This window comes from Vitis vinifera, chromosome 8 (genome assembly GCF_030704535.1).
Source record: "Vitis vinifera cultivar Pinot Noir 40024 chromosome 8, ASM3070453v1".
Lineage (NCBI taxonomy): Eukaryota > Viridiplantae > Streptophyta > Magnoliopsida > Vitales > Vitaceae > Vitis > Vitis vinifera.
Window position 1 is genome coordinate 19,818,031 of NC_081812.1, and position 14,545 is coordinate 19,832,575.

At 35.8% G+C, this 14,545-nt stretch overlaps 1 protein-coding gene across 1 annotated transcript; it reads right to left on the minus strand.

Annotated features, from left to right (window-relative positions):
* Window positions 1–710: 710 nt before the first annotated feature.
* Window positions 711–14,408, minus strand: LOC100250257 (uncharacterized). Its single transcript, XM_002266290.5, has 12 exons — window positions 14,093–14,408; window positions 13,132–13,347; window positions 11,883–13,004; window positions 11,108–11,230; window positions 10,096–10,277; window positions 9,752–9,983; window positions 9,411–9,620; window positions 5,626–5,754; window positions 4,324–4,392; window positions 2,572–2,694; window positions 1,563–1,613; window positions 711–1,472 (listed from the first exon to the last, which is right to left on the minus strand). The coding sequence occupies exons 1-12, from the start codon at window positions 14,324–14,326 to the stop codon at window positions 1,305–1,307; spliced, it is 2,859 nt and encodes a 952-aa protein (XP_002266326.1). The 5' UTR covers window positions 14,327–14,408; the 3' UTR covers window positions 711–1,304.
* Between the last annotated feature and the right edge of the window lie 137 nt (window positions 14,409–14,545).

Below are 14,545 nucleotides of genomic sequence, written 5' to 3' on the forward strand. Positions count from 1 at the left end.
ATGGAGAACTAATCTAATCTACAAACCCTGACATGGCTATAAAAATGATCATCAATATACTCAATCCAAATAGAATTCACGAAAGACAGCTTAAATGCTTGCTTTTATTTTTTTCATTTTTGAAAAGCTTTTTATTCCTTTTATTCTATAGAGTCCCAAACAAGGTTAAATGAACATGCTCCAAGCATTTTTTATTTTTTTTTTGCGCTTCTAGTCCCGTACCAGCTCAACAAAATTCCTCTTCCTAGAATGCAACTCCCAACAGTACACTAATTGTAAATAATTACGTGCATTCTGTATACTTTGAAGGGTTAACCTCCTGTATTTAAGAAGTCTGTGTCTATCTTGGAATCTAAAATAAAGTCGGATCTTACCTTTGAAGATATTACATCATTCTTAGCTCATATTCACCAAGGCGGGGTATCAATCTTTTAAGGAAGGTCTGCGTTTGGAAGTTAGGAACAAGACACTGTTGCCTTGCTCCATCAATCAACAACGCATTTCTCCCAATAGTCCTTAGTCCAGTCCAAGACAAGCAAATTCAACAAACCGAAACTGAGTTCCATTTCACGCATAGAATAAACATTCTTTGATTATATTGACTAACCAAGGTAGGGTATCAATTATTGAAGGTCTGTGTTTGAAAATTCGAAGGAAGACACCATTGCCTTTATCCATCAATCATCAACAAAGCAGTTCTCCCAATATTCTTTGGTCCAAGGCAAACTGATTTCCCATTTCATGCAGAACATTTTAAATACCAGGCGTAGTCTTTGATAGGAGACAGCATCTGCCTACATAAATAGATCAGCAAAATATTAAACCATTCAGCTGTCAAAATTCAACTTCCGGCTCAAGTAGTATTACATGTTGCCACTAAAATGTAGGAAGAACACCGCCCCCAACCCCCCTACCTCAAGCAGCTCTGCTGAGATCAAAACTTCAAAACTTTTGGCTGCTAGGCACTGGTTAAGAGCCCGCAAATAAAAATGCCATGCCACCACCCAAATGCCTAGATCCCAAAACAAACAAACAAACAAACAAACCACCCAAAAAAGGGGATGAAGAAGACAAAAGAGGATGACAGAGGAAAAACAAAAAACAAAGATTGGGAACATGCAATTATGTTACATATTACTTTGATTTATATGACTACTATTTCAAGGCTTCAATCATTCTTCTGCTGCTGTATGCAGCATGCCGTGTGGCTACGGTGCTTTGGTGTTGTTATATCTTTGCCTGCTGGAACAATTCATCTCCAAAAGCATTGAAAACTATTTCTTGAAAATTGCCTAGCTTTGGAATCAGGTCCAAGCATGTTCATCACTAGATTTCTTTTTCTTCTTCTTTCTCTGTTTTTCTTCTCTAGTTTCAGTCCTTGCTTCTATGCGTTTTGAATGCTGTGCACGGATTTCAAGCAACTTTGTTTTGGCATCTTGAAAGAGTGCATCAGATTTCAAGGCCATCAATTGCTGAACACCATCAAACAGAAGCAACCATTTCAGTCACTTGTACTTGAAATAATTATAATTACAGAAAGTCACGTATGCAAATATACACACCTTTAGATGATCCATTGCTGCAAGGTTGAAACCAAGAACATCTTTGCATTCCTGATTAAAACTCAAATGCAACCAATTAAAAATTAAACATGGTCATTCCTAAAAGAAAAAACCTACAAATGATAACTCAACATTACTCAAATTCAACATCACCCTATTACCATCTGTAGTTTCTCATATTCAAACAGAAAAAAAGCAATAGAGGCTGATACCCGTATTCAATTTTTTCTGCATATTTTTTTCATCTTAAGTTTAATGGATCAAAAGTCCAAGCTATACAACTAGTGAATCGACCCGTTTTACTATTCAACCAATGGTACATGTTGACACATTGATGACCCAATCACATCATGCTAAATAAAATTCAGTTGACCACAGATACTAAAAGCCTTACATTTAAGTTTTGCCAAGGTCAACAATAGATACAGCCTATGTCGTATGGGTTCAAATGCGAGTGTTGGGCATGGATAAGTGCTTAGATGTCTTAACCTTCACACCACACACTTGGATACAGCATGATAAAGGGGGAAAAAGAAGTCAATGATATCAATAAAATCAAAGATACCTTTTATAATAACTCATTTTTTTCTCTTTTGTCTCCATCTTCTCTTTCTTATCCCTAAACTTTTTTCTCTTCTGTCTCTATCTTTTCTTTCTTATCCCTAATTAATTTTTATGAGTCCACATTTCAGCAAACTTTCATTTTTAACTGTATACGAAGTTGAAAATAAAAAAATCAATCAATCACAATCAAACAGTCATATCCATAATCCAAGGCCAAATAAGAGTATTCAACAAGGATCCCACAACCACACCCATGTCGTGAAAACACAAGTAAGTTGGAGAGTCCAGGCATCAAAGGATAGAATCAGATTATTCACCCAACATCTCAACAAATGTGCAGATGACCAAATTCCTACACCAAATTTTGATCTTTTAATTTTATTAGAAATACAAAAGAAGCCCATACACCTTCTGAATTATATTCATGACCGAACTATAAAATTACCTTGACTCTTGCATAAAGAATGTCTCTTAGAACACTCAAGACAGGCCTTGCAGATGGGGTAGTAACCAGCTGATTATAATGTGTCTGCAATAACACTGTAGCAATCCTGCAAACAAGCTCAACCTGCTCACACAAAGTAACCAATAATATCACAATAGTTAGCACAACTGCAGTATAGTTAAATAAATTCCATGTTCTTCTAACACACAAGTATTAGAAAACACAATAATAGAATTTCCCAAGTGATCAAGCAACTAACTTGAAGTATGAACTCATACTAATTCTAATCCAGATTCATATTATGATATACACACTAAATAGACAGGAGTATCATGATGAGTTGAATCAATGATACAAGATAACTTGACATTTCAGTAGTAGTAATACCTACCTATTAGACCAGAAGTAGCAGCATAGGAAAATAAACAGCAATATTTTAAATTACTTGTATCAAGCAACAGTCCCAGATCAAACACTTCAAAGGAAAAAAGGAAATCAACAACAAAATTCCATGGTATTAAAGTAGAAATCATTAAATAATGAGGTTCTCATCTTCAAACATTACCAAAGTTTGACCAAGAGAATAAAGGATCAAGGAAACCTTTCGTGGTGATAAGGAAGAATTAGTCCTACACATGGACACACAAGTGCATGTGCATGTATACATGGACGCATGTATGTATTCATGTAGCTGGGAGGAAATGGGCAAGGGTATGCGTGTGCCCACATATGGGTGGGTGGGCATGTACATGTGCATGTGCATGTGCATGGTCATGCTTGCACAAAGAGAGTGAGAATGAGAGAGAGATTAGTGATCTAACATAGCAGAGAAGTAATCAAGGACAAAGCAATTAGTAATTATTAATAAATTTTTTTTAAAAAAAGAAATATTTATAGGTTACTTCTATATATATAATGTATTTTTAATTTATTCTTAATATTAATTTAATTAATATGTCAAATTCTTGCATGTCAAAAGCAGTATTTATCACCTATGAGGATTTCATATTATCTTAATATCTTAAAACAGGTTTTTAAATGTAAACTGGTTAAAACTTGAACTCCATAACAATAGAAAGTGAAAAAAATGAATGAATAAATAATAATTAAGAAGCCCTCTCTAGCTTAGAAGATTTTATGCAGTGCTCTTGCTTGTTGATTTATCATATAAGGATATTTACTAAATGGTTATTGCATGGGAAACAGGGATTATTGCTTACCTCAATGCAAAATGAAGCCACAATGAAAAAATATGAGCTATAATAAATCAAAGGAAACTTTGCTCAATCAATGATGGCCATGTAACACACTTGTTAACTCCAGCCTGTGTCCAATCCTTTTTGGACACCTAGCAAAGAGTACAAATATATTTATCTAAAAAAGAACATGCACAATAACATTTATACCTTTTATAGCCATGGAACTTTGCGATATAAATGTGTATGAATTTTTCTAGGCCAATGAAGTCAAAACAGATAGAAAAACATGTTGAATATAGTATATACAGAAACACATATGTATAACCATGTCGCATGCCTTCACTTTGGGGAGTTATGTGCTTAGCACCCCATGTCTGCATCTAAACATGAGACTCGTATCTGTGATCGTATATGGTAAAAAGCAAAGGAAATATGATAGACCACTGATTCATTGAGAAGTCTAATTTTTCTACCAAGTGCAAGCATGTGCCATATATATATTGACCCAGTGTATTACCAAAACCTTAGTATCTATAAGTGTTTATTGGCTAACCTTGTCAGGATTAATTGTCCAATCCTTCAAGTAGGACAAAAGCTTCAATGCATCTGAGAAAGGTAAAGCCTACATAAATAAATGCTCCTGGTCAGAGAGTCAACCTTTCAATAACAATAATCTGAATAAAATATGGAAAGTGCTTCCAAGCATAATAATGATGCAGGAAGGGAAAATGTGCAGCTTCTTTTCACTACTTAATCAGGTCGATTTACTTCCGTCGTGTGAGACAGTAAGTAATACAGAAATTGATATTGAGGCAAGAACCATTGGAGTTCTCGTCATAGTAGAATTTCAACAATAACTTCGATTAAAGAAAGAAAGGAAATAATTTGAATGAATGGCCCCAACAAGCAAGAGCAATAAGAATGTCAAGGAAGACAATGTTACAATGGACAATGCAAAATCCAAATCCCTAGTACCAATACAACGGACTTGATCAAGATTGAAAGATCAAGGTGAGCTACCCCTCATTCAATTAGATTTTCAACAGCTTCAAATCATTCCCTGACCACCAAAGTGCTCTGGAGCTTTTATTTTATTTTTATTATTATTTTTTATTTGATAGGTAAATTTTTGTCCCCATTGGGACTTGAATCTGGAACCTCCCACAAACCCTCCCCAACCCTTTACCAATTGAGTCAGGCCCCAAGGGCAGTGCTTTGGAGCATGTTGAATTACAATGTCACAGATTGAAGGTCATTACAGCAGAAGAAATTTGCATTTAGAAGCTCACTTAGCAATGTTGGGCCTCAATATGATTTTCCGGAAGATGAAGCATGAAAATGTTTTCGAACTTTAAAAAATAAAGAATAAAACAAAAGAAAACTTAATTTTGGATGACAACCACTCTAGCCTTTTCTCCAAGAAGAACAGGCTTTTAATATCTCTAAAGCTAACCTAGACCAATTTGTTACAAGTACAGAGGAATTATAGGACTCAGATTTTCCATATGCTTCAAACCAAGTTAAAATTATGAGAAATATTCATATGTACTAAATTTTATGGACCAAAAAAACTAAATACCTATTCAAAACTCAAACCTTGTGTTGATTGAATTCAACTAATTGCTAATGCAAAAGTGTACTCAAGGCAATTTCTTTAAAAATAAATAAATAAAACACAAATCAAATGGTCAAATTTAACAGAAAATCTCTTCTTTCCTTTTTTCTTTTTTAAAGAAAAAAAAAAAGTAAAATCTCTTCAATGCAAAATAGAAGATAGTATTTTTTTAGTTCCACCAAACAGAAACATTTAGCCCCCTTACTTTGGAGTGGAAAGGCATGGATAGCACTGACATACCAGTAATGTCTGCTCCATATCATTAGTATGAACATTTGAGAGTGCACGAAGAACAAAGTCTGATGGAGAGAGACCAAGCATTAAAATATTTGGTTGGAAGTCAGCAACTTTTCCCTTTGTTTTCTCCTCCTGAAAATTACAAAGCCAATCATATAAATCATAATGTAGATACATGGCATCAACCTATGAATCTCCTGTAAATTTAAATTAAAAAGGAGATTTCCCCAAGTAGTATCATAGTTTAGAGATTAAAGCACCAAAATCCTTATTTCTTTGTTCATCTTATCTAATCAATTTTTAATATTCTCATGTAGTAAAAACTAATTACAAGCAAGACACAAGTACCTAAAATTTTACATTGTTTCAAAAAAATTGTACCTTTTCTTACAAGTTAAAACAGTGATACATTTGAAACAGAAAATATAAATTCGATGTTACTACAATAGTGGACAGATTAAAGGGAGAGAAAAAATAAAAAGAATGGAAAATCAAATATCCAAGAACACAACAGGATAGGCCAATAGGTTTCACCAGCAGCACAATAACTGGACAGCAAGCATCCCATTGCAAATAAACATAGAAACCACCATAGATCATCAGGATTGAACAGAATTAGAACTTCTAAGAACTCACAAAAGTATCTTTTGTGTCTTCATGAAACTTCTAAAATTCCCTATTACAAGCTTGTTCATTTGTTTTAGTGAACAATAATGTTTCATATAAGCAAGAATGTGCGCATCCCTTCCATACCTAATGGAAAAAGATTTAAACCAGAAGCTAACCCCAACCCCCCTTGGAAACATCATGGCTGCAGCAAGCAGACAGAAGGGAAGTTAGATTCACAGGTCAAGAATAAACTTCCGACAAGGTCAGAGGAATAAAGCTCCAAAGCATGAATCGTTAGTGTATCGGGTGTTTTTAATTTAAAAACGAAAAAAGAGTAAAAACACAAAGAGAGATAAAAAATGAAAACAGCTGTCTTGTGGAAGAAACTGAAAATTGTAGGCAAGTTTAAAATCAGTGCCTTATGATCAAAACTTGTATTCAGTGCATTTAAATATTTTTTGCAATTTTCTGTACTCTACTAAACAAACTCAACTTGTTCCAGCATATGCCTCAAATCTAGGGCCATATTCGAATGTCCAATACATGAAAACTTACACTGAACCTTGCACAAGCATGATAAAAACCCACTACCTACATGGGTGACCTTATACTTGATTCTAAGAACTTGGTACAACTTAAGGTCACCATTCCTTTTGGTTGGCATAACCAAAAACTTATTCCAAGGGTCCACAAACAAAAAAATATGAGAATATCCTCTAGCGTCAAGGGAATTGCAGACACCACTAAGCTTGTCACAAGCTCACAGAGCTTGCTTTAAGCTATACAAGGTCTTCTTTTATTTGCATATCAGATGAGTATTGCCTGAAACAATAAAGCTCTGTGAAAGTAAAAAATGGAGTTATTGTTTTCTCTGTGTAGGAAGGCATTTTTCATATCTAACCGGTATAGGAACCACTTCTTTGACGCAACAATAGCCAGTAAAGTCCTAATCATTTTCATCTTCACAGTTGGACTGAAGTTTCCTCATAATCTATCCAATATTCTTGAGCAAAGCCTTTTGCTACAAGTTGTTTGTACCTTTAGGAAAAAAGGAGGCATTCAGTCTGATCTACAACTACCTTTGTGCATCTACTTGTTTCAAACTGATTGCTTACTATTAGCATTTCCAAAGGTAACCAATTAGGTTGACTTTGGAAATGCGCTACAACAGGCCTATAGGTTCGCCTTTCTAATAAAGGAAGAGTCTATTATTAGATACAGTATATAATTAGTCAATTCTTCTAAAGTATGAACCGAATCGCCTGCCTAGCAAGGTATGTGAGATCCTTTTTTTTCAAAGGCAGTCCTTTTCTCCCCCCTGACCAATGAATTGCATTGTTCAGTATCGCTAACTATTATAGGAGGATGCCACCCCCTCATAACTACTAGTCGCTTCAGTTGTTGAATCTCAGGAAATTTAGGTTGTGGTTGTATTGGCCGCAAGCAGAACATAGTCACAACCCTAGCTTCATGCTTTTCCTTACTGCTCTTAACCACAACAGAATACCAAATAATGTATTTGAAGAACCCTGACATCTCATGAGGAAAACAAGGGCTAATGCTCCTCAAATGCCGTCAGATGATCTGATGGTCTAAGTTTGGGAACCTTTGCAGCAGCCATGACTAGAATGCCTAATGATATCATAAGCATACACAGAAGTTTTTCTAATTTGGTGCATATCCTCTGAGTAACAAGAGATTGTTGTCTGCAGAACAAATAAGTCCAGCGAAGTTTAATTCTTACACAACCAATGAATTATGATCTCTGATGCACTTAATGTTACAAAAGTTTTGAAAAAAACAACGAAAAGACAAAAGCAATGATGACAGTAATCCAATAGCAAAAAGAAGCTTCACCAGATGCCCAACAACACAGTTTCATCAAGAGAAGTCTACAACAAAATATTAAGCCAATTCTAATGGTTTCCACTTGCAATTTTCAAACATTTGCAATTCATTATAAATCAATAAACCTATAATCCATGAGATAACCATGACCGTTGAGGCCTGATTGCAGCTATTTTCCTACTGTTTTGCTTGGACAACATACACGTAGCAAAACTATACTGTTTCTCAACATCTTATGAGCATATTAAGATTTTAGACTTTTTTTTTTTATCAGAAACGAAGAAGATTATATTAATATAAGAACAAATATAAGGAGAGATAAAAGAGACAAGAGAAAGAGAAAAAACCAAGGGAAGGATGAGAGATCCTTCCTACACAAATAGAACAAAGGATAAAACTCCCAACAGTAGAACTCTAAAAACAAAGAGAAACCCCATCAATCTTCAATCTTTTGAAATGCAAACCCCAATCCAATTGAGTTGTAGAATGTTTAGAGGAACTCCTCTAAAAGCTTCAGTATAAGAAGCCCATAGAGAAGAATAAAACCGGATCAAGTCCCATACCATCTCTTTTGTTCTCCCTTTATCCTCAAAGATCCTATTGTTTCTCTCTTGCCACACCATCCAAATCAAAGTAAGGCAAGCAATTTATCAAAGTATCTTGCCTCTTAATGAGTTCCCCACGCCTTTAAAAGTAATAACCAACATGTCCTCAAGGCTCCTTGGAGGGACCCAAACCAACCCTACTAGATTGAACAACCTGTGCCAAAGTCCAATGGTAACGGGACAATGGAGAAAAAGGTGGTCAATCGACTCTCCATTTCTTTTGCAAAGAATACACCATTGAGGACAGATGGCTTTGTAGGGTCTTCTCAATTGCAACTTGTCATTAGTGTTTACCTTCCCATGTGCTACTAACCAAGCAAGGGCCTTAACCTTTGAAGGGACTTTTGAACTCCATAAAAACTTGGCCGGAAGGAACATTAAAGGATTTGAGACTTTTAACAAGGCCAAGAAAAAAGATTTCACTGAAAACAAACTTGACGAAGACAAAGACCACGCTCTTGAATCTAATGAAGAAGGAGAGAAATGCACAGAATTAAGGGAAGACATTAATCTCTGAAGGAGATCAATTTCTGAATCCGTTAGATTGCGACGAAAGTTAAAATTCCAAGACAGTGGTGAGGAATTGCCAAGGACATTTGAGACAGTGAGGTTTTTCACAGAAATAACTCTGTAAAGATCAGCAAATTGAGAACAGAAAGTTTGGTTACCCCACCAAAGATTTTAGACTCATTAACTAGTCTAGAATTAAATAGAATATGTTTATACCTCATGTTCAGAAATACGCTTCAATTCATCCTCTGCTATGTCTAAAGCATCGATAATTGAGTCAGTTGCAGACAGTGTTTCTTTAGTTTTCTTCCCAGCCAAGGCCACAGCTCCCTCCTCTGGAAGTTCTTCTTTGGGAGCATACCTGTTTTCAAATGCATTGTCAAGGTCAGACTCGAACATCTGTTCTAGCCTTTTTTCTTTCTCTTCCTGCGAAGTCAGATAGCATTTCCTTTGGTTAAACATCAGTCACACCCCAATCACAGGGACAAAAAAAAAATTTAGTGTGCCATAACATCCATGTTTCAATTCCCATATAATGTCACAAACTAATTCCATACCTCAATAAAAAAGGGCTCTTCAGTACGATCCCAACGGTGAATGGATCGGTCATGAGATCCCGAGACAATAAAATCACCACGATTGCTGATTGACAGACACCAAACTTCTGCATGATGTCCCTCGAGGGTTAAAAGTAGTTCAAACTTATCAGCATCCCAGTATTTTATGAGGCGATCTTTTCCAGCACTAAACACATAATGAGTATTGCGAACAAATTGCACAGCCATAACACTGCCATAAAAATGCTTATGAGAAATTCACAACTGCTAAGTAACAACTGGCTTACATCATCTAAACTCTAAACAATATCAAATCTTAAATTTTATTTTTAAATATGAAGCACCTATCAGCATGAGCAAAAATAGATTTATGGCAATCACCAAAATCCAAACCCCAAATCTTCAAATTTTTGTCTGCAGAACCAGTGACAAGCAAATCTCCATCTGATGAAACATCCATGCATAGCACAGGCAGCTTGTGACCATATAAGGACAGGAAAAATTTGAGGGAATCCATAAAGAAAACCTGGAAAATGATTGACATAAATGTGTCAAAACAGTTACCTGAAATTTCAAAGCAATAGTTGCAGTACTTTTATATTAAACAGTTTGGCCCACTGAAACATCAAGATTAGAAAATAAACCAGCATACCATTGACAGAAACTCAGGATGAAAAATTCAATTAAAAGATATCAACAAAAAAATAATTAAGTTCTGAAAATATAAGAAGAAAAATACATTACATGATCCTTTCTCTCTGGACTTCCTAATAATCTAATCCAAATAATCCTTAACTGCACATTGCCATAAAATATTTAACAAGAAATGATTTAAATTTCAAAACGCTTTATGTTTGCTGCTTGGATTTGGAAGCAGCAATCCAACTCCACCATGCCAACCAGTCAAAAGCTAAAGCATGAGATGAGAAGAATCTTTAGCATATACTAGCTAGATTGTACCTTCTCACTAACAATGTTATAAACGTTGCAAATCATAAGATTTAGCTTCTAGCTTCATTCTCATCTCAGGTTAATCTATGTAGAAAGTTATCCCTCTGTTTTGCCTCATTATATGTGCATATGAGGCAAGTTGTCAGAACCCTGAAACAAGAAATCTCTACCCTCATTATAGTAGTACAAAATAAATTTTCAATTTTAAGCAAACTTCTCTGATTTGGGATTGATAATAAAAGGATGGAAAGAAGGGAGGTAACATGGTAAAGTGTTTGGAATCTGTGCTGGAGCAGAATTTAATAAAAATATTAATTAGCATAAAAAAAAACCACATTTTATACCTTTTCAAGAATTTGGATGGCAAAAAGAGAGAACTGGAGAAGGTTAAAGAAGTCATCTCACCTTCACTGTACAATCCAACAATGCAGCTGCGATATACTTAGCATCGGGACTAACAGCAACCACTTGAACATCATCATTCATTTTCATAGTCCTTACATGTGATAACATTAAGGGCTTGGTATGCTGTAAATTAGACAGAATTAGTCTCTTGTTATCAACATAACCAATACAACAGTTGCAATTACCTTCATAAAGACACCCTAACGCATATTTCAAATTTGAATTTCTATGGTTTTCCAGCACATAGTGCATACAGAAAAGGAAATAGGGGGAGGGGGAAGAAGAAAAAACACAAAATTCACAAAATAAGAATAACATCCACAACTTCCAGAGCACCACTTTATAAAATAAACCATATGTTAATAATTAGCCTTTTTTGAATAATCAAATTTACAAGAATATATATGCATTTAACACAACCATAACTAATAGACAATTGAAAAAGCTGCATGGCAATTACATAAAAATGTTCATAAAGGGTTATTTTTGAGTTCATACATATTATCAAGGTTATACATGCAATTAATGAGTTAAGGTTGGACTATAATATCTAAGATGAAGAGCATCTTATGAGACTATAAAATCTACGATGAAGAGCATCCTATGAGAAACTCAATATTCCTCAATCATTATCTCCACATGGTATTAAGCTTCATATCAAGACACATCTCAAAAAGTTGTCATATAACAAGAATTTTAAGGTCTACCAAGTACGAGATACATGAAATAGTAAAATCCAAAACAAAATAAAGAGTTTAGAACATAAAGAACGCACTTGATTGGGTTCCTGTGTGTATTGATATTCCCAATACTTTACTTCATGATCTTCACTTCCAGTGACAAAGCCGTTTCCATCTGGAATTGTCGCAATCGACCGGACAGAGCCACCATGAGCTTCCACTACTTCAATACAAGTGCCACTCCCAATGTCAATAATTTCTATGGTCCCAGCTTTTGTTCCAACAAGTGCATACTTGTTACGAGGAAGAATTAAACCACATAATCCATACCCAGAATCAATAGTTCTCAGGCAAGAACCAGTACTTGGATTCCAAAACTTTACAGCATTGTGGCTAGTTGACATCAACAAAGTGTTGTCTGAGCTAAGTGTAACACTTCTGACATCAGAACGGTGTCCCTGGAGCTCGATAGCAAGTGTTTTTGTACTTGAACTGCTTTCAATAGAATGAATTTCCAATAAATTATTGTTCAAAGATAACGCTAAAGATGCCAGAGAGCTCTTTGGAGTGACCGGACAAAAAGAAATGGAACATATTTTCTTGCTAGCTCGTAAAGTATGAATAAGCTTAAAAACATCAGAGACGGTAACAGTAGGGATAAAGCTTTCTTCCCCTTTTAAAAGATTAACATCCCCATCTAGAGTCACATCAGCTACCTCTTTTATGGATTTCTTCTCTTTCTTCCTGTGAATTCTTCGTTTTGCTTTACGCTTAGATTCCGACTCATCCAATACACGTAAAATCTCTACTATCTTCCCTGCCACTTGACAAGCCAGCAGATGTCCAGACTTGTTGAATCTCACAGTGGCAACTCTATCCTTGCTTTGTCGCTGAATCTCACCAAACAGCTTTAAAACTTCCCATTTGCTTTGCACAGATGAATCTCCACTGTCCACAGCTTCAGTTCCATTTAACTTTGATATAGATCTTTCATTAACCAAGTCATGCTTTATGGTGTAAAACCTAAGTTCTGGATCTGCTGATCCAGTGACAAGATATCTCTCCTCTGGGTCAGTGTCTATGGACCAAATTTCAGTATGATGACCACTAACTATTTGCATACAGTGTTGGGTTTCAAGATCCCAAACTCTCAAAAATTTGTCTTTGGATGAACTAACAAGTTTTTTACCAGAATCCAAGAAAACAAGGTCGGTGACCTACAACATGTAAAACAAACAATAGGAACTCACCACATTTAGATATTATAAACAAAACAAGAAGCAGCAAGCTCAATATATATATATCAAAATTTAAGATCTTGATTGGGAAATCTCAAATAAAAACCTGGTCACGATGGCCACGAAGGCGAAAAAGGCCTGTCTCGCCAACAACATCCCATAAGATAACATCATTATCCTTGCTACCAGAAGCAAGTAAAGATCCAATCTTATTATACCGAAGAGCAGTCACAGCCCCTTTATGTCCATTCAATGTGGTCACACAAGTTCCTTTGTCACAATCCCAAATTCTTATACTACCATCAGCATACCCACTCGCAATCTGCAACCAAAGTTATTCCTCAGTTTCTCATCCATTAATGAAATAGCAAACCTTAGGGCCAATTCAGACTGGGAATGGCATGGTTTTGCTTTCTAATTTTTTATTTTGAAAACGAAAACTATACATTTGTTTTTTTTTAATACTTTTCAACATTCCACGTGCTTGCATTTTATAAAAACTAGAAAAGCAACGTTCTATAATTTTCTAAACACAACCCATTTCTTGAAATATTAAACAATTTCTGAAAACTTGTTATCAAACATGTTTTTTGTGACTTGACAAAGCAGTTTTCATTTTTCACTTCAATACCAGAAATAATCTTAATCACACATATTGTGACAAATTTTACTTCACCTAATCTTATATATTTTCTGTGCTCTCTCAGAGATCATACTTAAGGTCAAGAACATGGCAAAGTTAACTATTTTTGTTTTGTCGCTGAGAAAGTATTTCTTTTATGCACAAATAGGAGAGATTACATTCTTCCAAGTTAGAGAGGAAGTATGCAAAATGCCTCGAGGAATCAAACGCAAGGAACCCTTCCAAGCTACATTCTTCAGAAGAGCCAAGACTACAATAATCCTCGAGCCAATAATGCCATTCAGATCACTCGACGAATTTCTTTATTTACTAAAAACAGAAACAGCATAAAACGACTCAAAACCCTCTTTCCTTTTTTTTTCTCCACAACCAAAAGGAGATACGGAGGCAAAAGAACGAAGAGAAAGAGACGGGTATTGATTACCAGAGAGGATTGAGAGGAGGCAATGGAGGTGACAGCGAAAGAAGAGCCGCGAGAAGATGGAGAAGGGGTCAGGGTTTTAGTGCAAACGCCTTGGCGCACGTGCCAAACTCCGACCTTTTCTAGCGCCGGTGCAAGGAGGTGTTTTCCGGAGCTATCGTAGGCGATATTGGAATCGACGGACGCGATAACTCCGAACGCCGCCGCCGGCTCGTATCGGAGATATGCTTTCACCATTGTTCGCTGCAGTTGCCGCCTTCTCCCTCGTTTTGGATTCCATAGGGTTTAAGGATTTGTAACTTGGGCCGGGCTTGGATTTATCCAATTGCCTCATGCCGCTAAACTGGGCTGCCAATTAAATTGTGCATTTTAGTGGGCTAGGGTAATCACCGACCTTAGCCCATATCTGTAATTGGGCTCAGCCTATTCCGGACCCAACAAAAAGTATGTGATCGA